This window comes from Corticium candelabrum, chromosome 11, assembly GCF_963422355.1.
Source record: "Corticium candelabrum chromosome 11, ooCorCand1.1, whole genome shotgun sequence".
Lineage (NCBI taxonomy): Eukaryota > Metazoa > Porifera > Homoscleromorpha > Homosclerophorida > Plakinidae > Corticium > Corticium candelabrum.
In genome coordinates, this window is record NC_085095.1 from 6,955,327 (window position 1) to 6,981,810 (window position 26,484).

Below are 26,484 nucleotides of genomic sequence, written 5' to 3' on the forward strand. Positions count from 1 at the left end.
CATAACCAAGAAACACACAAACATACAGACAAACACACAAACAAACATACAGACAAACACACAAACAAACATACAGACAAACACACAAATACACAAACAAACATACAGACAAACACACAAATACACAAACAAACAAACAGACAAAAACACAAACAAAATACACACACACACAAACAAACAAACAGACAGCAAACACACAAACAAACAAACAAACAGACAGACAAATACACAAGCAAACAGACAAACAGACAAATACACAAACAAACCACAAACATACAAACACACACACAAACAAACAAACATACAAACACACAAACACACAACAAACAAAGAGACAAACACACTCAAACAAACAAACAAACAAACAAAAAACACAAACAAAAACACAAACAAACAAACAGAAAAACACACAAACAAACAGACAAAAACACAAACAAACAAACAAACAGACAAACAAACAAAGAAACAAAAACACACAAACAAACAGACAAAAACACAAACAAACAAACAGACAGACAGACAAACAAACAGACAGACACACAAACAACAAACAAACAGACAAACAAACACAAACAGACAGACAAACAGATAAAATACGTTTACAAACACAAAAATACCAACGATAAGCAAACAAAGCAACATGAGATGCCACTACAAAACCAACCTTCCTCATTCTCTGTTTCTTTCTCTTGTTGCATTACCTCGTCACTCTCTGCTGTCTCACTCACACCAGAAGGGCTCTTCGGTGTGTTTAAATCTAACTCATGTTTAATATCAATAATTTCTGGTTGAGATTGTATGACATCAGAAGTTGATAACAGTGATGGCCTAATGACCATACTCCTTCCAAGCCAAGACTTCCTCTCCAAAGAGATGGCAAGAACAGAGCAGCAACTGTCCAACACTTTCTGAGTTAATTCCTAGAATAGAAACACATTTATCTGGATTTCTAAGCAAATAGACAGATAGACAGACAGACAGACTGACAGACAAACAGACAGACACACAAAAGGACGGACGGACAGACAGACAGACAGACAGAAAGACACATAAACAGACAGACAGACAGACAGCCAGACAGACAGACGGACGGACGGACAGACAGAAAAACAGATAAACAGACGGACGGACAGACAAAAGACAGACAGACAAAAGACAGACAGACAAAAGACAGACAGACAAATAGACATGCAAACAGACAAACAGCCAGACAAACAAACAGGCAGACAGAAGGCGAGACAGACAGGCAAAACTTCAGAGACTGACTTGTGCTTCCTTTCTAATTTTCTTCTCTTTACAAGCAGCAATAACAGCCGTAAACACATGTAAACTCCTACAAGTCACAATCTCCCAACATCACATTAAACCACAACAAATTCAAAAACGTTTCCACCTAACGAGAATAAACAAATCCGGTGGCTTAGCACTAACTTGAGGAAGAACCACTTTGAGATAAACATAAAACTCGGGCCATGAACTGAGAAGCTCAATAGATGATGACCTACAATTCAAAATTTCTGTTATGTCCATCTAGTCTTACTCTTAATTAAATTTAAAAATTAGCTCCATTTCAGCAAACAAGAGCAAACTAGAGATAAATCAGAAACTAACACCAAACTATTTCTACTGTGTGTGCGTGTGCATGTGTGTGTGTGTGTGTGTGTGTGTGTGTGTGTGTGTGTGTGTGTGTGTGTGTGTGTGTGTGTGTGTGTGTGTGTGTGTGTGTATTGTTAATATCATTAATTAATTTACCCTAACCCTAACCATAACCTATATTATTAATTTATGGTTTTATAGTACAGTATGTGACACTAATATTAAATTATGATCGAAGATGAAGTTCAGATCAGAGAGACATTCAAGTACAATATGTTAACTACATAGTATTGAATACAAATAATACCATTCAAATACAAATTTCATGTTTCGATTAATGCCCAAGCCATCCAATTAACAAACCACATATTTAGATGGATATTATTAATATTAATCACAAAATAATTATATACATTAAATATATTATAAATAGTTTGTGATTAATATTAACTACTTTAACATTTGGTGTTGTATTACGTGAGAAGCACTTGCTGTAGAAACGTGATCACACGAGAAATGGTGTCATCGTCGTTTGATTCCTGAAACGTGTTGTAGTTATGTACAATGGCATGAAATCACCAAGCAAAACAAACGTAACCTTCAAGACTTTGACAGCAGACTTGATGAGGCAATCAAGTGGATATGCCTAGTACATTAATACGAATAGATTAGAGGGATATGTACCAAATTGGTGTGTGTGTGTGTGTGTGTGTGTGTGTGTGTGTGTGTGTGTGTGTGTGTGTGTATGTGTGTGTGTGTGTGTGTGTGTGTGTGTGTGTGTGTGTGTGTGTGTGTGTGTGTGTGTGTGTGTGTGTGTGTGTGTGTGTGTGTGTGTGTGTGTGTGTGTTGTAAGTGTGTTGTGTTGTGTGTGTGTGTGTGTGTGTGTTTGTGTGTGTGTGTGTGTGTGTGAGTAAAACATGCACACACATACAACAACAACAACAACAACAACAACAACAGCATCAACAACAACATACCGGAATAGACTTGAGCATATTGAGAAGTATCAGCTGCCACTCATTGCCATCAACGACCTCCTAACAAGAAAACAACAAAACATGCTCACACAACTGACACTCTGTCTCACATATCCTCCACTCACATCCATTGAAACAAGTTGTGACCAAAGCCTCCCAGCTGACAGTAGCAACACACTGTCATGCACAGATGTAAACAGCTGCAGCAGATGAATGATTATCTCCCTCAATTGCTGCAACATACACAGCATCACAAACCAACAATTCAAACCAACGGATAAGCCACCAATACTTTAGCTATTGGGAGGTGCTTGCTTTCGTTCATGTTTTTCCACACACACAAGAGAGATCGGAGTGTCCTTGGTAGCACAGACAGACAGACAATCGCCGCATTGTCTACCGCTTCTCGGTCTTTGTCTCTCACTGGAGAGACAACGAAATGACCAACTAGCGGCGACATGCCTGTCAGACCATCGAAATCCAACAGGAAATGTCTCTTTCCGATGTGAGACACCGCGACTGTCTCATCACTTTTAGACAAACAGAACCGCATGATGTGAGCTAATGCGGCGACTACGACTTTCGATTGTTTCAACGTCAATCGTTTCAACACGGTACAGAGTTTCGTGACAACTTGTTGCACAACGGTGGGAAGAATGACACCGAATAACGGCAGAGCATTACAAAAAAGCTGTAGAAAATGATGCACGATGAGCTCGTTCTCGATTGATGACAAACCGTGGAGAATAAGTGCCAGTAACTGTGGCTGTTGAGCGAGCGGGCAAAGCTCCAACACATGCCAACCAAACTGACCATCGTTTACCTTCCATTCCGATTGTGCCATGTCCGATAGACAACTGCTAAGCCCCTGACTGTATTCCAGCCTCAACACAGAGAACGTCAATTTGAGCATCTCAACCATCAAAGCCATTGACGAATCAACAGCCCAGAGACACTGTGGACACGCGTCTTTATCAAGCTGCTGCTGGAGAGTCGTCGCCACGCACGACAGCAATACATCATGCACACCACAGAGCGTGAACAACGCTTGTATGTAACCACCACTCGTCAGCATGGAAGACGACGACGATGCAAACGCCACATCCAACTGTTCGACCATACAGCAACAAATCCTCGCCGCCATCGTTTGTATCAACGCGTTATCATCAACTAGTGACTCGTCTGCGATCATGTTGGTCAACTGTGTGTGACTCGATGGTAAACACGACTGCATAAACCACAACAGAACCGACAAAACTGTCTCCATGAAGTTGCGTGTGACGGGCGACGAGTCTCCAGTTGATTTGTTGTGTTGGTCTCTGATACTCGCTTCGTGTTTCAATAACAACGCCCGTAGGCTTCTGTTGCTGCCCGGACCGGGATGCTCACTGATAACCGAGAGAGCAGCTGATGAGATGAATCCACGTGTATTGGAGGTAACAATCGACTGGAGACATTCCAGTGCATGACGACATCTGTGAGTGTCGTACGATTGAGCATACAGCAAGAGTTTTGTCGTCATCCAGTGGCCTGACTTTGCACCCAATGTCACACATGAGCGAAGAGTCGACGGGTGGAGGAGAACGTGGAGGAGTGGCGTGAGCAGCCGGTTGACGTCTCCCAACTGAAGGAGTTTTGACAGCCACGAGACGGTAATCTGTTGGCTGAATGGATCCGAACTGTGCAAACTCTCGATCATCACAAAGAGAGGTCTACACAAAATGTAACAATTTTTTGGTATAAATTTGGACGAATATTTACGTATTTGATTGCCTTTCAAAGGAAGGGGTGAGAGCGTTCACGTTGCCGTGTTCGGTTAATTCCCACAGACGAGAAAATGTCTGTAGAGCTGATCGTCGTTCAAGCTAGAAAAGTGAGTTATAAGGTTCCATGTTGTGTTGGATGGCAATGAGGCATGCAGCAATGAGCAAACATTGACAAACACTGGGATACATGAGCATACGATTGGTCAGTAAACAAATAGAATACAAATCATTTAATGACCAAAACAAAATACAGAGACAGACAGACAGACAGACAGACAGACAGACAGACAGACAGACAGACAGACAGACAGATAAACATACAGACAAACAAACAGACAGACAGACAGACAGAAAAATAGACAGGCAGACAAATAGACAGACAGACAGACAAACAAAGGGACAGACAGAAAGACGAATACACAGACAGACAAATAGACACACAGACAAACAGATAGACATACAAATAAATAAGAAAACAAATATGTAAACAAATAACCAAACAGACAGACAAACAAATAAATCAAACAAACATAAACAGACAAACAGACAAACAAATAAATAATCAAACAAACAAGTAAACAAGCAACACACAAACAAAACAAATAAATCACACAAACAACAAGAAACATAAACAGACAGACAAACAAACATAAATAGACAGCTAAACAAACAAACATTGTTACAAATAAGCAAACAAAAGTGTAAACAAACAAAAAAACAAAGAAACAAATAAATCAAACAACAACAAAACAAACATACCCACAGACAGACAAACAAGCAAACAAATAAATAAACAAACAAACATGTAAACAAACAAATAAACAAACAGACAAACAAAAAGACAAATAAATCTAACAAACATAAACAGACCGACAAACAAACATACAGACAAACAGACAGACAAACAGACCGACAAACAACAGACAGACAAACAGATAAATAAACAGATAGACAAATAAACAAGCAAACAAACATGTAAACAAACAACAAAACAAACATAAACAGACAAACAGCATACCAGACTATCAGATGTGAGTCTGTCATTGATCGTACTCTCTAACATATCAACACAAGGCCTCAAAGCACTAAGTTGTGCCACCACCGTCGCCGCCAATTCAATCCACTTGACATTATCCGACTCAAGCACATGCCACAATCTCTCGACAACCGTCTATCACACCACAACCAAACACAACAATAAACAAGAACAACAACAGATGCGACCACGTCAAACCTGTAGTAATCCCGAGTTCTTGATCTTGTGGAAATCGTCGGCCGTGATGAGAGGCTTGATGATGACGGAGCTTGCGTAGCTTTCCTCTTGGCTTACATTGTAGCTGATGCCGACTGCAGCTAAATCGAGTAACATCGTAGTAGCGGAAGCGAATACTGGAAAACTCGTGTTTGATGTGATGCACTGAAGTAGTGATTGTAGCCATTGTCTTTCTGATGTAAAGCAAGCGGTTGTAGAGTCTGTAAGATTTTTGAAGAACATATAGTGTTGGATACATTAGATTTGTATTGGAAAGATGCATCTCTCGATACATTAGACTATTGTATTGGAGGGATGTATCTCACAATACATTAGACTATTGTATTGGAGGGATGCATCTCACAATACACTAGACTATTGTATTGGAGGGATGCATCTCACAATACACTAAACTATTGTATTGGAGGGATGCATCTCACAACACACTAGGCTATTGTATCGGAGGGATGCATCTCTCAGTACACTAGGCTATTGTATTGAAAGGATGCATCTCTCAATACACTAGACTATTGTATTGAAAGGATGCATCTCTCAGTACACTAGACTAGTGTCCAGAAAAATCAGACACATTAACTCACTCTCTGGAATCCGGTTGCCTTCACTGAGTACTGGAAAGCTACTGACGTCAATAAGTAGCCGGCAAAGAGCCTCAAATGCAGCAACCAGCTCCTGCTCATCAACCGGCTTGCCTGTCCCAGACAGCAAACCACCCAAATCTAAATGACTCTCAATGAACCTCACAAGACATATCTTCGCAACTTCAATACAGCAACTAGTCAAATCACAATCAGCAAGTTGTTGCAACTGGCTGCCACACACGGCCTTTAGCTTCTCCAACAGAACAGGTGGTGCATTTGTTAGCTTGGCTGATGGTTCACAGCATGAGAGTAGACGTGAGCACAGTTGGAATCCGACTGTCAGATCTTGCAGACTAGATGATGTACAGCAAAGGCAAAGAGAGATGAGGCAGTGAGTAAGAAGAGTGGGTACGTGAACGGTTGAGATGTCATCATTTGATCTCTACAGTAACATGACAGAGTATGACAATATGATAGAAATAGAAAAACAGACACAAACAGACAGGCAGGCAGACAGGCAGACAGACAGACAGACAGACAAAACAGACAGACAGACAGACAGACAGACAGACAAAACAGACAGACAGACAAACAGACAAACATACAGACAGACATACAGACAGATGCAAACAGACATACATATATATTTTCTTGTTTTGTTACAAGGACTCTTAGGTCCCAGGTTACAGACATTAAATACTTGCTACTGTACAATCTAAACTCTAGCAGTTACTATATGTCATCATGTTCTTCTTCATCTTTGCTGCTTGGACAGAACTTGACACTCCGGAGAGAGAGGCAATTGTATGTTAGTTCCTTGCCCAAGGGAACTTATGTATGTGGCCCTCCCGCACTTGAACTCTGACCCAAAGGTCCCGGATGTTGCCAATCTCCAACTGCACACTCTAACCAATTGAGCCACATACATCCATCCATCCATACATACATACATACAGAGAGACAAGCATACATACATACATACATACAAACAGGCATACAGACAAAACAGACAGACACACAAACAGACAGACAGACAGACAGACAGACTGACTGACAAAATAGACAGACAGATAGACAGATGCAAACAGACATACATACATACATACATACATACAGAGAGACAAACATACATACATCCAAACAGACAGACAGACAGACAGACTGACTGACAAAACAGACAGACAGACAGACAGACTGACTGACAAAACAGACAGACAGACAGACAGACAGACAGACTGACAAAACAGACAGACAGACAGACAGACAGACAGACAGACGCAAACATACATACATACATACATACATACATACATAGAGAGTCAAACATACATACATCCAAACAGACAGACAGACAGACAGACAAAACAGACAAACAGACAAAACAGACAAACACACAAACAGACCGACAGAGACAAACATATAAACAAATAAACAAACAAATATACAAAAAAGTGGACAGACTAATATACACTACAAACACAAGTCACCATCCGTTTTCCCACAACCCATCACACTTACCACAAACAACGAGTCTAACAGAAACTGCACAAGAGACGCCAGCTCACTAATCGACAGACCACACTCCTCTCCATTGTCGCTCAGATGTCGTGCCACTCTTTCCATCTGCTCAGCCATAAACCACCAAATAAATCCCGACTCGAATTCTCCACAAATCAGATTCACTGTCTTCATCACGTCGTCTCCCTTTCGACCCTTTTCGTCTCCACCAACTTTCCGTTTCAATGTCCGTGGACTCTTCATGCCAATGCCCGTCTCATGCACCGACCAGTAATGATAGCAAACCTGCAACGACTGCAGCACCTTCATCAAGATTTCGTCGACAAACAAACTACTGAGTTCTTGTCGTTCGAGCAAAGCTGTGACAATGCGAAACGGTTTTAGATTGTGTCTCATGTTACGATTGCTTTCTTTCGTGTTCACTGGATTCGTTTGCTTGAGGAGATTGTAAACGGCTTGGATTAGCAGTCGCTTTGTGTACGATTCAAAGTACGTGTTTTCAAATGTGACATCGTCTGACGAATCACTGCTGCTGTTGCTGCCCAGAGTCCACGTGTAAAACCTTCGATTGAGAGACATGTCGCGACGTATTAGAACATTCAGAGCAGAGGTAAAGACGTCGATCGTGTTCGACTCGGTGAGAAACTGCTGATCGAACGGAAAGAGAATCAGAACGAGATCGAGAAGAGATCGCAACACGAGCACGTTCTCGTCATGAAACGCGACCGATACTGCAGCAACCTAGACACAAAACGCAAAAACATAGACACACAAAAATCTGGCCGATTTGCCGCCCATTTGTGTCACCATTCTGTCAATGTCATCTCCTATTATATGTCGTTGTTTGCTTGCTGGTAACTGTTTGTTAACTTGACTGACGAGGAAGTTGACTGCTGGCAAACGAACGTGAGCGCTTGCCAAAACGGCCTGCCAAATGGCGCCGAAAAACAAATCGGAGTCGGACACTTGACCCACTCTCACAAGCAATGCAGAGTTCCTACACATTCGGATGTATATAGATGTGTATGCCCTTGTAGTGCCAGTGTTTTGTGTGTGTGTGTGTGTGTGTGTGTGTGTGTGTGTGTGTGTGTGTGTGTGTGTGTGTGTGTGTGTATGTGTGTGTATTTGTGTGTGTTTGTGTGTATGTCACTGTGTGTGTGTGTGTGTGTGTGTGTGTGTGTGTGTGTGTGTATGTGTGTGTATTTGTGTGTGTTTGTGTGTATGTCACTGTGTGTGTGTGTGTGTGTGTGTGTGTGTGTGTGTGTGTGTGTGTGTGTGTGTGTATGTGTGTGTATTTGTGTGTGTTTGTGTGTATGTCACTGTGTGTGTGTGTGTGTGTGTGTGTGTGTGTTTGTGTTTGTGTGTATGTGTCACTGTGTGTATGTGCGTCTGTCACTGTGTGTGTATATATTTTTAATTTTTAAATTAATTTTTATTTAATTTTTAAAGTTTTAATTTTTATTCTATTTTTAATTTTTTATTTAATTTTTATTTAATTTTTATTTAATTTTATTTTTATTTATTTGTTTAATTTTTTATTTAATTTTATTTTAAATTTTAAATTTAAAAATTTTTATTTTTTTATATTTAATTTTTAATTTTTGATGTGACAGCAAGTCTCGCCTTTCAAACAATTCTGATCCTTCTTCTAGTCCAGGAAGCAGTGCAAGGACGAAGCCTCGCAGACAAGGAATCAACTCTTTACCCAACTCAACGAAATGTGTTTCGTATAAATCTAATAAGGAAGGCTTCACCGCAATCGACGCGTGCGCCAATAACGGAAATAAACCGGAAGTAAACAGGAAGAGGTCCTGAGCAAGGCCATTTGTTCCGATTCGATTGAGTATTAAATCGTATGTCTCCAGTGCCTTGATGTGTACTCCGCTTGGAAGGGCAGGGTGGAGACACTGAGCGAGACGCTTTGTGATCGTCACTTTCTTCGGTAGAAATACAAACTGCATGGACGTCTGGAGTACCTGCCGAGTGAAATACAATCAGCAACTAGATAATCACGTAACCAATAAATTTAAAATTAAAAATTTAAACATTGTTGATAAAATAGATTATTCTGACACACATACAACGTGTAAGTTAATGCATCGTGTATACATATAATTAATTGAACTATAATTTTTAATATTAATTGTACGTCTGGAGTACCTGCTCGCTCAAATACGAACAGCTAGATAATCACGTGACAAATAAAATTCAAATTAAAAATAAAATCTTAACAAACTAAAATTATTCTAACACACACAACGTGTAAGTTAATACATTGTTATATACATATAATTAATTTAAAATATAATTAATTTAAAATATAATTATTATTACTAGTGTACATGCGCCCAGCGTAAACAAGATTTACATACGGGACCTATCACATTTTGCCGTTTGCTAACGCAAGCAATTAGCGATTTATTACACGTGTTGTGTACGTATTTTCTATATTTACCAATGCTTAGCTACCTTGTTGAGTTTAGTGAGACAGGAAATGAGATCTGCCCACTCGCTGGTCGTCTCGAACGTTTTCACGGCTTTCTCAACGCTTGACAGAAAGGCGCGATACTTTGGGTCACTCAAATACGTCGACTCCATCGTCGGCTACGAAGTCTGCACTTTCGATGACTAATAGTCACGTGCTGCACGCGCGTTACAATTAGGGTGTGACGTCACATTTGTTCTCGACTTTTTTCCAATGTCAACAAAATAATTACACCAAACGTACACGTTAGTTTTAGCATAATTCTTTTATAAATAAATAAATTAGTAGTCAAGTACTTTTATTTTTAATAGCCCGTATGTTAATTAATTAATTAATTAATTTATTTATTTTATTTATATTTATCTATTTATTTATTTAATATAGCTAATAATTTAATTATAATTTATAATTACAATTATTTACAAATAGATACAAATATGGATATAAAAATAAATATAAAATAGATATAAAAATAGATATAAAAATAGATATAAAAATAGATATAAAAATAAATATAAAAATAAATATTAAAGTTGTTTTAGTAGAAAAAGTAACTAACGTTCTAGTTGTTTTTAATAGCCCGTATGTTGATAGCCCGTACGTTTTATACCCCGTACGTTTATAACCCGTATTTCCTTAACCTGTCAGTTCGCTTACACAGTGAGAAGATGGCAGTTGCTGCGTGGACCAGAACGTTGAATAGAATAGAAACGATGTTGCCGCCGACAGGAAAGGTGCTTTGGAACCACCCAGCAGGTTTTACGCTCATTTCTCACCTTGCGAGCGCGTCAGTCAATCGTTCTATTCTTTCACAGGGTTAAAAACGATTCATTTCTGGGCGCCAGCGTTTAAATGGGTGAGCCACCACTCAAGGATGCGAGATTTTTGTATCACGTGACTGGTATACTGTGTGTCACAGGGTCTAGTGATTGCCGGTTTGGCTGACTTAGCGCGACCTCCAGACAAGCTGAGCGTACGACAATCCGGGGCCCTGGCTGCGACAGGTCCCGTATTTAATTTCTATGTTTTTCCTAATTGATGTACAATAGTCCTTTAATAGGATTTATATGGTCAAGATACTCGACTGTGATTATTCCAAAAAATTGGAATCTCTTCAGTGTCAACATATTTCTTGGCTGTGTCGGTCTCATCCAACTCTCTCGCATCTACAAGTCAGTAAACTAGATTTGCGATGTTGTCTATAAACTCCACATTCTCTTTCAGGCATCAGCAAGCACTCAAAACGGAAGAAAACGCACTGAAATCGAATCCATCGTAGTCAGTTGCACCAAATCTGGTCGAACAAGAATTTGTGTTTTAGACTGAGAGACGAGTCGAATGCATTGTTGTATATAATACTAGAGTGTTTTTGACTTTGTTTATCATCATATGTTTTAGCTGCTGTCTCTTATTGCTTTATGTATATTATTCTCTCGCAATCTCCGTGTGTATATATACAGGTTGTTATGTCGTATTTCTGCAACTCTTGTTTGCATTGGGTTGAGTTACGTTTCGTCTCCTGAGCCTTCGTCTGTAAATGAAAACAGTCACACACACACACACACACACACACACACACACACACACACACACACACACACACACAAGAAATGTGATGGACAAATGATCAGCTACAGAAAGAAACAAACAGGACAGACTGTAGACAGACAGACAAAGAGTGACAGAAAAACAGGTAAGGCACAGAGGCTGTGTATACATCAGACCCTTCACGAGTGTCAAGGAAAGAACTAAAATAGACATACAAAAAGACATCGAGACATACAGACAATACGCAATGGACAGACAAAGAGCAATCCAAAATAGTACGTGTACAGTGTAGTGCTTGACAAATTAGATTTTTGTATTGGAAAATGCATCTCTCAATATATTAACTATTGGGGGGGGGGTGTATCTCACAATACACTAGACTATCGTATTGGAGGGATGCATCTCACAATACTAGACTATTATATTGAAGGGATGCATCTCACAATACACTAGACTATTGTATTGGAGGGATGCATCTCACAATACACTAGCTGTTGTATTGCAGGGATGCATCTCACAATACATTAGCTGTTGCACATTGGAGGGATGCATCTCACAATACATTAGCTGTTGTATAGCAGGCATGCATCTCCCAATTTTTTTCTATTTGAATATATAATATATACCTAATACGCAAATGATCGGCTACAGAAGCAAGCAAAAAACCACAGACAGTAGGCAAATGGACAGACTGATAGACAGACACACACAAAGCGTAGACAAATAAAAAGCAATCCAGACAGATAGACAGACAGACACAAAGTGACAGCCAAATAGACAAACAAAAAGCAATCCAGACAGACAAACAATAGGCAGATGTACAGACTAATAGACAGACAGACAGATTATTATACTTGAACTCTTACTCTACTAATAACAATCGCTAACTTTACGTATGCATAACAATAATAGTCAATGAACAAAATGTTGAACGTCTTTATCAGACAGACAGACAGACAGAAAGCGCCAGACAAATAGACAAACAAAAGCCATCCAGACAAACGCAGAGACATGAAATGAACACATAGACAGACACAAAACAGACAAACAAACAACAAATGGGCAGATACACTGTGCACACAGACAAATACACACATACTTAATGTACAAACAAACAAACAGACAAACAAATAGATGCACAAGCAGTGAAAGAGCACGTTGACTAAGGATTGTCGATGACTGCCAACCTTGGTTCTGTTCTGTTTGTTGGGCGTTGTCTTGATGCTGTCTGTTGCGACGTGATATCGCCGCCATCATACGAATCATCAGACCAGCAGGAATGGTTAACGTCTGACGGTTCTCTGACAACATTTGTTCATTTAGAGCCACAACCTGAGAGGAAAGATACAAATAATGTGCTGCACTGTGTGAAGGAAACGTCCTGTCTGTGTGTGTGTGTGTGTGTGTGTGTGTGTGTGTGTGTGTGTGTGTGTGTGTGTGTGTGTGTGTGTGTGTGTGTGTGTGTGTGTGCATGCCTGCGTGTGTGCATGTGTGCGTATGTGTGTGCAGTGTGTGTGTGTGTGTGTGTGTGTGTGTGTGTGTGTGTGTGTGTGTGTGTGTGTGAGTGTGTGTGTGTGTGTGTAACTCAAACCTTTGTCACATTTCCCATGTCTCTTGCTTCTTTCAATAACGGCGACCAGATCTTCACATTATGGTCAATCCCACTTGATGCCAACACTAACACAATACCATCATTTCTCACTACATCTCCATCAATACTTTATAATTCTACCGTTTACCTGGATGATAAGGGTGAGGCTGTAAGCAGTTGACAACATGACGGTCTCCTAGTAAGAGGTTCACTAAGCGTCCAGTTTGTTTGTGCCAGAAAAATATTCGACCACAGTCGCTGCCACTCATCACATAATTGTGGCCCCAGAAGTTCACCTCCTTGATCTATAAGATTTGGTGGTCATTATCTGAATAACGGACAGACAGACAGACAGACAGACAGACAGACAGACAGACAGACAGACAGACAGACAGCTAAACACATAAACAGACAGACAAACACATAGACAGAGACACATAGACAGACAGGCAGACAGACAGACACATAGACAGACAGGCAGACAGACAGACACATGACATACAGACAGACAGACAGACAAACACATAGACAGACAAACAGACAGACAGACAGACTACACATAAACAGACAGACAGATAGACAGACAGACAAACAAACAAACACATAGACAGACAGACAGACAAACAAACAAACACATAGACAGACAGACAGACAAACACATAGACAGACAAACACATAGACAGACAAACAGTCAGAGACAACACATAAACAGACAGACAGACAGACAGAAAACAGACAGACAGACAGACAAACACATAAACAGACAGACATACAGACACATACACAGACAGACAAACAAACAGATAGACAGACAGACAGACAGACAAACACAGACAGACAGACAGACAGACAGACAGACAGACAGACAAGCAAACAGAAAAACAAACACATGCACACGTACACACACTCACACACACACACACACACACACACACACACACACACACACACACTTTCATCTCCCTATTTCTCAGTCTTCACACTCACCATTGTCCTTGCATTCCGATGCCCTCGATACATCATACTCACTCGCGGTCGAATAACACACTCTGCCTCCCCGTTATTCAAATAAGCAACCGTATCCTGCATATGCAAGCGAAACGCCTGCTGAATTCTACGAGCAGCAGCCTCTTGTTTCAATACCAAATCACCATCATCCATTCGATCACACTCTCTGTCATTACTGTCACCATCTTGTACATTCTCGGTGTTATCAAGCAATTCTGTTGGAGCTTGTCGCTTGTCACCGTCTTGGCTACATACACGGACACCATTGATTTCGTGTGTATCAACAGACATGCCAGCGATCGCCGTGTTGTCGCCGTCGTCGTGCATGTTGTCGATGTCATCTCTATGTGATACATCAGATGGTAAAGTATCTAGTGTATCTGATGTATTGTGAGTTGTATTTTTCTTGACTGTTTGCAAAGTGCCTGATACATGATTACACATTGCAACCACTTCTGTCTGCTCATCTGTTGCGGTGTCATTACCCGTTCTCTTCGTGTGATCGCCGACATAATTGGTTGCCTCGGCAACAGCCATGCTAACATATGAATCATTCATCCCACTCGTCGCACTATGCATCATATCTCCATTCGTATCCGCCTCAGTTGTGTCATCGTTCATCACATTAGACGATGATGCCGAACTAACCGAACAAGACAACAACCGCGTTTCCTCCTCGGAATCAGAATGCGAATCATCGTGTGACAACTGCTCGCCAATCCACCGTGTAAACGCAGTAGAAACGCGCTCTAAAAGCGACTGTTGCTCGTTCGATGATTCTTGTTGGTCGTTCGTAGGCCGAGCATCTGGCCCAGTGTCCGACCAATCTCCACGTAAACGCAGCCGTCTGAGTGACGCCTGGCTGACGACATTGTCACTAGTGATGATCTCTTCTTGCTCTTCTAACGTTGGGATGTGAGACGTTTGCTCGTCGACAAACAGCAAAGGATTGTACTCGTCAAGAGGCGAGAAAAGATAAATATAGTCGGTTGAATAACTCACTAATACTTCTTGGCCATCGTGACTGTATTGTATGGATGTGACGCGTGTTGGCTTGTCTTTCAATTGTGGAGGGCAAAAGATACTGAACGGGCGTGGATGGATTGATGTGATCATACGACGATCGAATAGTCTGACCGTACTGTCGTTTAGACCAACGGCTAAGTGATAGGGAAGAAACGGGTTTGATGAAATCGCCATGACGGGCATGTGGAGGTCGAGAAGAACGTCCTGTGGGAAAGAAAGCGAGATCAGTATAGATGTGTGGTAATTGATTTATGGCAGTGTGGGGTCACCTCGTGGCATTCTTCGCATAAACAGCGTTTCTTGACGCGAAGGTCAAATCGTCTCACTGTGCCGTCTTCGCTGCAGCTTAAGAACTCGTAGGAATCGTTGGGTGTAGTGAGAACCTACAATTATGTCATAGTGAGAGGAATTCAAGTGATTACTAGAATACTCATATGAACGAGGATGGTCAGATAGCCAGCCAAACAAACAGACACATAGACAAACAAGCAAACAAACAGAGAGACAAACAAACTGATACACAAACAGACAAACAAACCGATACACAAACAGACAAACAAACAAACAAACATACAAAGAAACAGACAGACAACAAATAGACAAACAAACAGACAGACAAACTTACAGACAAACAGAAAAACAAACAAGCTTACAGACAAACAGACAGACAGACAACAACTAGATGAACAGACAGACAGACAAACAGACAGACAGACAAACAGACAGACAAACAGACAACAAACAGACAGACAACAAATAGATGAACAGACAGACAAACAGACAGACAAACAAACTGATATACAAACAAACAGACAGACAACAAATACATGAACAAACAGACAGACAACACAAAACATGAACAGACAGACAAACAGACAAGACAAACAGACAGACAAACAAACAGACAAACAGACCAACAAACAGAAACCAAGCAAATCAAAGTTCTCTACCGCACTTGATATGTTGTTCCTCCATGGCAATTGAAAGGCATTGTTCCCCATGTTGATTCAAACTCGACCTCAGTGTAGTGTAACGTACCATCACCAGCACATGACACAATCTAAATCAGACTCCCCATTACCGGTACTACATCATCCTCACCAACCAATAAATCATCCATTCATTCACCCGTGAGTCGTTAGTGTTTGGCATAAATTTGGCTGAGAATATGTTTGATCTGTGACCTGACACTATACTATGTAGTAGCTGAAATGGAATAGATGCAGAATGTTGACTTGTTGTTGTTAATGTATTGGAATGATGGCATATGATAGTAAGTTAGCAAAAAGTATACTACAAATACACACACGCACAAATACACACACACGCACAAATACACACACACACACACACACACACACACACACACACACACACACACACACACATGCACACGCATGCACACGCACACAGGCACACACGCACACACACAGACAGACAGACACAGACACAGACACACACTCACACACACAGACACAGACACAGACACAGACACAGACAAAGACAGAGACACACAGACACAGACACAGACACAGACACACAGACACACAGACACACAGACACACAGACACACACACACACACACACACCTTCAACTCTAATTTTCTGCAAACCATAGTTCTTACACTGCGGTAAAATATGAATAACTAGATAATTATATTAACCTCAATTCAGTAAATACACGTGACACATTGCAAACTCCCCGAATATATACATAAACACTTGCAATACAAACCATTGAAACCCAAAATTTCTTACAAACCCAACGTCTAACTATTCACCCTACCAACATATCATTATTCCACAACGCACATCACAGTCACCATGACAACAAGAATTTCACACGATGACGTCACGTTTTCCGTACCCTTCCCGACGAGGCTTTGTAAACGTTCAAACGGCAGTCATCCGACCCGGTTAGAATAAGACTACCATTATCATTCCAACTGACCGTGTTCACGCAACCGCTATGGCCAGAATAGATACTATCTAGCTCCAAACGTCGCAAAAGCGACTCGTTGTCTGACACAACAAACGGTATGAGAGGGTACTCTGTGTTAGGGTAACAGTGTGGTTTACCTTGAGATGAGTATAGGAGAGAGAAGCCTAAATCAGCTCCCGTTTGTCTTCTATCTAAGAGATACGGGAGAGACATCTCAAACACATACGGGAGTTTGAGACGGGAGCATGTGGCCTCGGATTCCATTTAGTTATTGGAAGATACTGCACTGTTTGTGGGGGTTGGGTGACTGTGGAGTATATGTGGAGTATATGATAGGTACGTGAAGGTACACATGTCAGTAAAGAGTTGAAAGTGATAGCAAGTGGTGTGTGTGTGTGTGTGTGTGTGTGTGTGTGTGTGTGTGTGTGTGTGTGTGTGTGTGTGTGTGTGTGTGCCCATGTGCCTTATAGTTACAACCTTAAATCCCACTCTTCATCTAGTCTCTAATATAACAGATAAACGTCAGGTACACTGTATTTCATCTATTGATGTCAATAACCCGCAAACAGTGTCACCTCATCTACCAAAATGTACACAAGAAGTGCATCTACATGTATCAATATCATCAGTATCTCACAACTCTCGGTCAATATCAATAGACAGGCTTGATGCCAGCATGCCACTTCGACTCCAAGACCTTCAACATGCCTTTGACAACATCAATCTTCTTCCACAGTGCTGTGAGATCAGGTGTATCCTGCGGGATGGTAATGATTACAAACAGCACGACAGACACGACCAAACAATGCTGCTTACAGCTTTGCCTGCTGGACCAGGAGAACCTGCGTAACCCTGAGGGCCTTTCACGTTCTGTACACAAAGAGATGATATTAACAGGTATGACTACATATATATTACACCCACACCCACACCCACACAGACAGACAGACAGACAGACGCGCACACACACGCGCACGCACGCACACACACACACACACCACACACACACACACACACACACACACACACACACACACACACACACACACACACACACACACACAGCTAGTGTATATATATATATATTATTACAGATGTATGACATGGTAGCTCAGCACTATACCTTCCCACGACTACCATTTGCTCCACGACGTCCTTGATATCCTTTGTTACCCTGAATAGAACAACAAACAAACTCACACATCAACATCCACATGTTCACGCATGTGTCTCCTCCACCTTAGGTCCCATATCTCCGGGACTGCCATCACTTCCTCGAGCACCATGGTTACCATTCGGACCCTACACACAAACAACAGAAACCATAGCAAGAGAATTAACCCCTCAATGTATATCATAATGTATACCTTTTTGCCTGGGGGACCCACTGGTCCTTTTGGTCCCTTCTTGCCCTACATTTTGAGCAACTAAATGAGTCCAATTATGACACATAAATAATTAACTTTGTTATCACCTACCTTTGGACCTTGAGGACCCACTGGTCCCACTGGTCCCATGTCACCAGCATCACCCTGTTCTCCATCATCACCATTCTGACCATCATCTCCTCGTTGACCCTTCCAGTAGCAACAACACAATTGCAAGGTAACCAACTCAGTCGTAGCGAATCAATTCAGACCTTTGCTCCGTTCTTTCCATTGTTGCCCGGTCGGCCATCATGTCCATTGGCACCCTTAAATGCAACAGCATTCAGTCAACACTCCACGGGATGCCCGTTTTCTTGCCTACCCTCGGTCCTTTGTCACCGGTATAACCCGCCTTTCCCTTCTGTCCGATAGCCCCGGTGGCTCCTTTGTCACCAGTATCACCGTCCACTCCGGTATCACCCTGTGGTCCCTGCTCTCCCTTGTCTCCAACCTGTCCCTGCTCTCCCTTATCTCCCTTTAATCAAATCATATTACTCACACGATCCGGTCACTCACACAACACGCGTAGCCTTACAGTTGCGCCTGTCTGACCGTTATGTCCTCGATAGCCCTTCGGTCCCTGCAATAATCAACCGGTTAATCACCACATTTTGTCAACTTTTTTCATATATATAATCACCTGATGTCCCGGATCTCCTTGAGGACCAGGATGTCCTCGTGGACCCTGATGTCCCTACGTCACAAAATGTATTGACTTCATTGCACAACATGCGTCAAAATTACAGTCGACTATACCATCTGTCCCTTCTGTCCCGGGCTACCATTCTTCCCCGGATGACCCTGAAACAACAAAAATTGAAAACGTGAAAAGATGAGCCACCAACGATGGAGATTAAGTCCTACATCGCGACCATTGTCGCCCGTCTCTCCAACATGTCCCTGCTCACCGTCTATTCCATCATGACCCTGCAAGCCATGAGTAAAAAACCTACACACACTTTAATATCAATATACTCACGGGGTTTCCCGGATATCCTTTCAATCCCTGGGGTCCAACGGGTCCCTTGCTGCCATCTTTGCCATCAACGCCATCTTTACCCGGATGTCCATTAACACCTCGAGCACCAACATTACCCCATGAACCGTCATCACCGGGGTAACCCTAAAACATCAAACAAGCGCAAACTGACTCTTAAAACGTCGACATTTCAAGCACAAAGACGCGCACCGTTTGTCCCTGTTGTCCGTCTTTTCCATTGTTGCCATTGTGGCCTGCGTACCCTTTGGGGCCCTGATAGAGAAAGAAACATCGTACATGACAAGTAATCAGGAGAAAGAACAAGAAGAGAATCGGCTGTCATACAAATCATCAATAACAAAAGAAATTGGGGTCTAAAAATACAAACACGCATTTTCCCACCACGCACGCACGCACGCATGCGTAGAAACACGAGTAAATGTCGTTAAGACGACAAGCAATGGCCAAAACATAGTACCTTCCCACCACGCATGCGCGAACACTATTAAATCTCGTTGCTATGGCAACAAGCAATGCACCTTCCCTCCACGCACGTGCAGAAACATGAATAAACCCTATTGTTAACGGCCAATAGAAGGTGCTACTTGCTATACAAAGGGATGGACGCACGTTTGGTCCAGTTGCTCCGTTCTTTCCCGGATGTCCAGGCCATCCGTTCTCGCCTCTCTCGCCGTTTTGTCCGTCTTCACCATCCTCACCATCAGGACCCTACACAAACAAACAGAAGCGAGACTCTAGACTCACTCCAAACAGCCACACACGTCAAGTAGGTCACCTTTGGTCCTTTCGCTCCCGGATATCCAGGATAACCACCAGGACCCTAACAACAACAACAACACATCCTTACAAACAAACAATAAATATAACAAACGGTTGACAGACTTGAGGCCCACGCGGTGGATAAGCCGATCCGCTTCGTCCGGGTGCGCCGCGGTCCCCCTTAGGTCCTGCAGCATCCTACACAAGTCGGACAGACGAGTAGACATCAAAAAGACGGAAATTTTGAAAAACGTGGAAAACACTACCTTGTAGTTGTCATAAGTGTATGGGTTGTATGGATTATAAGGGTCATAGCCAGGATACCCAGGCTGTAAAGAAACGGTCGATTGAAGGACAAGAGAGTGAGTGTCACTGTGTGTGACATACCTGAGTGGCCTGTGCGAGACTGTAGACGAGTACGAGTCCCGCCACGTACAACAGCGACTGTTTCCACATAACAGACAGCAGTGATGCTCAACGCGCGTCCGGATGAGTTATGAAGGAGGACGAACATATACTGAGCTTATAATACTGCGCAGACACTCGCAATCCAGGCAACGCTCGAACCCGATTGGAAGGCAAGCAAAGTCATCAGCCGGTCTCCTATAATGTCTACAAAAATGAGACACTATGACATCTCCCGCTGTTACTTTATCTATACAGCATGGTGTAGTAATCTATAGATACACGGTTGATGCTTGTAAGGCTTGTGTGATACTTAGTGTGTATGTATATTTAGACATTTAGTTCCAATCTAATGGCAACAGCGTGGACGGTCTTCATGTAGTCTAACAGAAGTGGAAGCTGCTGCCTGGTGAAGCATGGCTGTTGTCGGTATGGATGCGTCACTTATTGCATCAGACTCGCTTTGCTTCAAAAAACAACGCCTGGAATGTCATCAACCCGGGCGTACGCGGAAAACCCACGCCTGTCTGTCGGATACTACAAGTGCGATGTCCTGCTGACAGTACAAGCTACAGATAGCAACATTCTTGTCTACTACGTCTGTTAGCATCCGTTTCTGTGAAGATACCGCACAGCCAAACGACGACTGTACTGCCCGACTATGCGCGCTTTCCTAAGCATCAGAGCGATATAAAAGCCGCGGTCGTTGAAACGACTGACATTCTCGACGTCGCAACTTGAACGGCAGTTTGGAGTTCGTTCTGTGTAGCAGCATGCAGTTAAAAGTGTTTGTTCTCTTTGGATTGGTGGCTGGAGTCCTCAGCGCCACCGTCAAACGAAGCGTGAGAAACTGTTAATATTTGTGAGTGTAAGACGGTCTCTTTACGTCGTGGTTGTAGGACGATTATCAACAAGGTGGCGCAGTCAACTCGTATAGCTCACCGTATGGATACAAATACAGACTAGGACCTAAAGGTCAGAAAGGCGAACAAGGCATTCCTGGATATCCGGGAACAAAGGGACCAGTTGGACCCAAGGCATGACAGTGTTGTATGTTACTAGAATGATGAGTGACAAAGTGTGTGTACAATTGTAGGGACCAAAAGGCCCACAAGGAGGACCAGGACCACAAGGACCAGCAGTGAGTTAGAGATAGACAAAAAAACTTTAATGCCACACACACAATTGAATGTCCCAGTAACGGACTATGTTCTCTATAACAATCACCTCTCACTCCGTTTGTAGGGAGCAGATGGTGAAGATGGTAAAGACGGACACCCAGGAGCCAAAGGAGACAAGGTACAGTGCACAATACAAAAGCATACGTGTACATGTTTACTATCGACTAACTGTCTGTCTATTGTATGTAGGGTGATGCTGGCATGCCAGGCAAAGATGGCGCGCAAGGACAACGAGGAATGAAAGGAGAAACAGGCCAGCCAGGCATGAACGGTGCTAAGGGACCAAAAGGAGACAAGGGAGAGCCGGTATGCACACGCCACACACACACGCACACACAGTGACACACACACAGACACAGACACAGACACAGACACAGACACAGACACACACCACACAAACACACCCACACCCACACACCCACACACCTCATTTGTCGAGCATTTTTAACATGTTGTCTCCACGACAGGGCGCTAAAGGTCCAGTAGGTCCACAGGGTCCTAAGGTGAGTCCACGTTGACAACTCTGCATGTCACATGTTCTCGCTGGCTGACAAGTTATGCAACCAGGGAGAACCAGGAGCAAACGGAAGTGACGGCAAATATGGCGCTGACGGACCACAGGTTTGTTAATAATTAATTAATTAATTACCAAGTGTGTTTTACATCCTAAAATGCAAGTTAATGTGATGCTTTCTGGATAACTTTAGGGAAAACAAGGAGAACGAGGAGAGAAGGGCGACAAGGGAGCTGCAGTGAGAGCACACTTGCTGTCAACACGTGACAAACGTAATGCATCAAGTGTGTGATGTTTAGGGCCAAGATGGACAGAAAGGTGAAAGGGGAGCAAAGGGAGAAGCAGGAGACGACGGTCGTGACGGCAACGATGGACAAGATGGAGCCAATGGTGCAAAAGGCGATACTGTAAGCACATGACTACACCTAACTCTCTCTTCTTCAACTTGACTCATTTGCTGACACCTTGACAGGGACCCAAAGGCATGATCGGACCCAAAGGACCTAAGGTTTGGATACACAAGCATTGAGAGTTTGGTGTAGTGTTTGATATAAATATGTGATAATAGGGAGACACGGGAGCAAGAGGTGAAAAAGGTGACCGCGGTCAGGATGGTGATAAGGGAGACCAAGGACCAGCAGGTGACCAGGGAGATCAAGGAGAAACCGGAGCTCAGGGTGCAATGGGAGATAAGGTTAAAAGAACCTCAATATCACTGTTGTTTCATCGTGTGTGTGTGTGTGTGTGTGTGTGTGTGTGTGTGTGTGTGTGTGTGTGTGTGTGTGTGTAATTGTTTACTGCTGACTTCAGGGTGACAAGGGTGAGACCGGTGCCATGGGTCATCGCGGACGAATTGGACCAAAGGGAGACAAGGGAGACCAAGGCCCTCAGGGAGAGAAGGGAAGCAATGGACGTCGAGGTAACGATGGACAAGATGGAGAACAAGGAGACAAAGTCAGTGATAGAAACAATTCAAATACAAAGCCTTGTTTGCAAGCAATTGTTCGATGATAGGGTGACGCAGGTGCTGATGGAGTGGACGGTGCTAAGGGTGCCAAGGTAAGACCATCAACCAGACACATTTCAATCACAGCAAACACTAATTTTTTTCCAAAGGGCGAGCAAGGCGAGCAAGGATCCCGAGGTCCAAAGGTAAGTACACTAAGCGCAACTAGACTGTAACATTTGTTAATTCGAGTGTTTACCTTAGGGCCCAATTGGACCTAAAGGACATCAAGGATTTCAAGGTCTCCCTGGCATTCAAGGTCCCAGAGTAAGGCAATGTGGTTGATTGTGTATACATATACTGCTAATTTGCATTCTGCTAGGGTCCGACCGGTGCAGCTGGTGCTAATGGAAGAAAAGGAGACATGGGAATGTCTGGACCAAGAGTAATACTAACAGTAAAACCTGAACGTATTGATGTCCTAACCTGGTCGGATTGAATAGGGTGATACAGGTGATAGTGGACCAAAAGGACATCCAGGAGATGCAGGACAGGTAAGATCTCAATGACAGCAAATGAAAGAGACAGTCAGATAAATCAGAATGAATCAGCTGTGCAAGTAAATACAAATTAAACTGTCGTTGGGCCTTGAGATCTTGGAGAAGTGGCAAATGTAGACAGTGTGGTACATGCAACAAGAATTTACAGACAAACAGAGAGACGGACAGACAAGACAGACAGACAGATAGACAGACAGAGAGACAGATAGACAGACAGACAGACAAGCAAACAGAACAAATTACATGCAATAAGTTTCCTCTATTTCAGTGTATCTATGTGTTTGTAGAGCATCAAGGGACCCACTGGTCCTCCCGGCCCTCCAGGCCCACCTGGACCTGTAAGCATAATTTTCCTAAATTCGTCTGTAAACTCTAACTCATCCTTCCTGTTCTATCTTATCTAGCCATTTGATGCCAGTAAGCTAGAGGCCGCAATTGAGGCTCTGAGGTTGCATGTCCAGCAAGTGTTGAACAAGTATGGCTACAAGTATGCTTACTAATAAGCGCATTGTGACTCTATGCAGAAAGATGACACATTTTGGGATAGAAACAATTGTAATCACATTGAGTGTTTAGATGCATGTGGCTATAACAAGTTGAATGGATTGTATATTTGGAGACTCATAACTGCCTGTCTCAGTTTGCCTTGCATAGAATAATACCCACACATAAAACCATAATCTCACACAATCACGGTGTCACCATTTGCACATGCACATGCACACACACACACACACACACACACACACACACACACACACACACACTTACAGTGTAGCTTCCCTACACATACGTGTACTGGTCTAAAGCATTCGAACGTGTTATTCATACAACGTAATACAACACACCCAAGCAAGAAAACAATGAAGAAAAAACAAAGCCATCAAACAAACAGAACAATTTACAGATTGTTTTGGAAGAGACAGACAGAGTACATTCATACTATCATGAGAAGTTGTTCTGCTGTCTATTTCCATGTGACTCGATTAAGTCACTTTGCCTCTGCTATTGGTGACAAAGCAGACTTTTACTAGATTAAGTGGCATGAAAACAGTCAAGTCCAGATACACTATCCAAGTATTTGAGTGTCAAATGTACATAGCAAAGAATTGCATTCTAGTACGAAATTAGTGATTTACTTCCAGCATTTCATTTTTTGACCAAGTCCATTCTGTTTGTAAATGACAGAGACTACCACCCTATGACAGAACGCAGCCTCGCCGACCATTCTCTTTGTGTCAAATTTGCTATCCACTCATGACGATGAACAAACCACCCACACGAGCTGTAAAAAGTGGCTCTTAAAATCTCAAAAATGGAAACCCAATGATGACTCATAAGGTTAGCCATCGACTGAGACATCATTACTCTACCTGAAAGGTCAAGCAATCACCAACTTGTGTCCAAGCCAAAATCTTGTATTAGTTGTAGTCAACTAACTATATGTTTGTCAATACATATAGAATGCTCAGTTAGTTAGGAAGTCATCTTGTGGAGTGAGTTCATCCCGGGACCCTACAGGGTTACAAGTTCAAGTCACAGTGATGGTGAGCTATGGCATAATTCCTTAAGCAAGAAACTCACACATAATTGCCTCTCTCAACTCAGAAGTATAAATGCGTGAGTACCTGGCCATTGACTAGGGTGGCAAAGACCCCAGACTGCAACAAAGACCATCAGCCACTGGGGTCTGGGTGGGACTTTGGGCACAGTTGGCATCACAGTCCGGCCTCCTGCAAGCACCTGGCCAGGTTCCAGGAGATTGCTTAGCACTGCCCATAGCTCCTGCGTAGTGCACAGGAACCAGCCATATGGCTGGGGGCGTGGCCGTCTAACAGCAGCTCCTTATCTATTTGCCATTTTGCATGGATGAGCCCTTTCGACTAACTCGTGATGGAGTCTGACATATACAGTCTCTGACACCGAAGAGACAAACATCATCAACAAAAATGTTAATTAATTGATTAAGCAAACAATCTATTGCAACATCAAGTCTATTGATGTCTACAGCACAACGAGAACCACAAGATCCATATCCTCAACTATATCAAGCAACAGGGGTCACATCACATACAGACAAGAAAATCACACTAATCATGCTGCTCCGTGGAAATTGTTGACGAAGCTATCACAACTTAACCATAGCAACACAGTCAATGGCCACAAACTTCAGACAAAAACATCAGCGTCATTTTCTCTCCTTCTTAGGCATTCGTTACACTTACCATGTTACTGATGCCTGTGTCGTCTACTGCCATTACGATTTTAGACCTCTTATCAATGCACTGCGAGCTGCACAGGAAAATACCAACACACACATGTCGTATCCGGAAGCTGTCGCTGTCCTATATACGGGTAATCGAAGCTACATATACGGGTAATCG

General features: G+C 42.5%; 6 protein-coding genes across 9 annotated transcripts in view; 2 read left to right on the plus strand and 4 right to left on the minus strand.

Annotated features, from left to right (window-relative positions):
* LOC134186729 (protein dopey-1-like) overlaps positions 1-8,926 on the minus strand; it is a 12,015-nt gene extending 3,089 nt beyond the window's left edge. For both annotated transcript variants that reach the window (XR_009970995.1, XM_062654761.1), the window contains exons 1-14: positions 8,516-8,926; positions 7,709-8,449; positions 6,191-6,632; positions 5,574-5,812; positions 5,358-5,510; positions 4,347-4,438; positions 2,866-4,285; positions 2,699-2,806; positions 2,574-2,633; positions 2,195-2,242; positions 2,074-2,135; positions 1,394-1,501; positions 1,267-1,333; positions 665-920 (exon numbers count right to left, since the gene is read on the minus strand). Coding sequence is in view for 1 of the 2 variants with exons in the window: in XM_062654761.1 (XP_062510745.1) it covers positions 665-920; positions 1,267-1,333; positions 1,394-1,501; positions 2,074-2,135; positions 2,195-2,242; positions 2,574-2,633; positions 2,699-2,806; positions 2,866-4,285; positions 4,347-4,438; positions 5,358-5,510; positions 5,574-5,812; positions 6,191-6,632; positions 7,709-8,449; positions 8,516-8,713 (3,994 nt within the window). In the remaining variant the exon portion in view is untranslated. The remainder of the gene's footprint in view (positions 1-664; positions 921-1,266; positions 1,334-1,393; positions 1,502-2,073; positions 2,136-2,194; positions 2,243-2,573; positions 2,634-2,698; positions 2,807-2,865; positions 4,286-4,346; positions 4,439-5,357; positions 5,511-5,573; positions 5,813-6,190; positions 6,633-7,708; positions 8,450-8,515) is intronic.
* A 135-nt stretch (positions 8,927-9,061) lies between these two features.
* Positions 9,062-10,328, minus strand: LOC134186730 (protein dopey-2-like). Its single transcript, XM_062654762.1, has 2 exons — positions 10,178-10,328; positions 9,062-9,684 (listed from the first exon to the last, which is right to left on the minus strand). Exons 1-2 carry the CDS (start codon positions 10,304-10,306, stop codon positions 9,259-9,261), a joined length of 555 nt encoding a protein of 184 aa, XP_062510746.1. The 5' UTR covers positions 10,307-10,328; the 3' UTR covers positions 9,062-9,258.
* A 479-nt stretch (positions 10,329-10,807) lies between these two features.
* On the plus strand, positions 10,808-11,676 carry LOC134186656 (uncharacterized). Its single transcript, XM_062654665.1, has 5 exons — positions 10,808-10,949; positions 11,009-11,049; positions 11,113-11,197; positions 11,254-11,365; positions 11,418-11,676. The coding sequence occupies exons 1-5, from the start codon at positions 10,862-10,864 to the stop codon at positions 11,470-11,472; spliced, it is 381 nt and encodes a 126-aa protein (XP_062510649.1). The 5' UTR covers positions 10,808-10,861; the 3' UTR covers positions 11,473-11,676.
* On the minus strand, positions 11,584-17,522 carry LOC134186655 (DDB1- and CUL4-associated factor 6-like). Of its 2 annotated transcripts, XM_062654663.1 has the most exons (10): positions 17,446-17,522; positions 17,234-17,388; positions 16,495-16,572; positions 16,322-16,426; positions 15,636-15,749; positions 14,320-15,570; positions 13,481-13,637; positions 13,333-13,418; positions 12,929-13,073; positions 11,584-11,724 (listed from the first exon to the last, which is right to left on the minus strand). In XM_062654663.1, exons 1-10 carry the CDS (start codon positions 17,519-17,521, stop codon positions 11,699-11,701), a joined length of 2,193 nt encoding a protein of 730 aa, XP_062510647.1. In that variant the 5' UTR covers position 17,522; the 3' UTR covers positions 11,584-11,698. The 2 variants fall into 2 exon arrangements, with proteins under 2 accessions (XP_062510647.1, XP_062510648.1); XM_062654664.1 differs by lacking the exon at positions 17,446-17,522 and having other exon boundaries at positions 17,179-17,339.
* Positions 17,523-17,797: 275 nt separating this feature from the next.
* Positions 17,798-26,431, minus strand: LOC134186855 (collagen alpha-1(XI) chain-like). Of its 2 annotated transcripts, XM_062654927.1 has the most exons (20): positions 26,326-26,419; positions 20,882-21,106; positions 20,761-20,823; positions 20,618-20,692; positions 20,511-20,555; positions 20,345-20,443; positions 19,925-19,987; positions 19,715-19,858; positions 19,600-19,662; positions 19,492-19,536; positions 19,376-19,429; positions 19,271-19,315; positions 19,058-19,210; positions 18,948-19,001; positions 18,787-18,885; positions 18,676-18,720; positions 18,548-18,610; positions 18,432-18,482; positions 18,125-18,178; positions 17,798-18,065 (listed from the first exon to the last, which is right to left on the minus strand). In XM_062654927.1, exons 2-20 carry the CDS (start codon positions 20,948-20,950, stop codon positions 17,961-17,963), a joined length of 1,389 nt encoding a protein of 462 aa, XP_062510911.1. In that variant the 5' UTR covers positions 20,951-21,106; positions 26,326-26,419; the 3' UTR covers positions 17,798-17,960. The 2 variants fall into 2 exon arrangements, with proteins under 2 accessions (XP_062510911.1, XP_062510913.1); XM_062654929.1 differs by lacking the exons at positions 20,345-20,443; positions 20,511-20,555; positions 20,618-20,692; positions 20,761-20,823; positions 20,882-21,106 and having other exon boundaries at positions 26,326-26,431.
* Positions 22,299-24,713, plus strand: LOC134187351 (collagen alpha-1(XXV) chain-like). Its single transcript, XM_062655469.1, has 15 exons — positions 22,299-22,386; positions 22,548-22,583; positions 22,648-22,701; positions 22,788-22,832; positions 22,894-23,001; positions 23,067-23,102; positions 23,163-23,288; positions 23,405-23,548; positions 23,609-23,653; positions 23,711-23,746; positions 23,805-23,867; positions 23,923-23,985; positions 24,044-24,094; positions 24,388-24,438; positions 24,505-24,713. The coding sequence occupies exons 1-15, from the start codon at positions 22,318-22,320 to the stop codon at positions 24,598-24,600; spliced, it is 1,023 nt and encodes a 340-aa protein (XP_062511453.1). The 5' UTR covers positions 22,299-22,317; the 3' UTR covers positions 24,601-24,713.
* Positions 26,432-26,484: the final 53 nt, after the last annotated feature.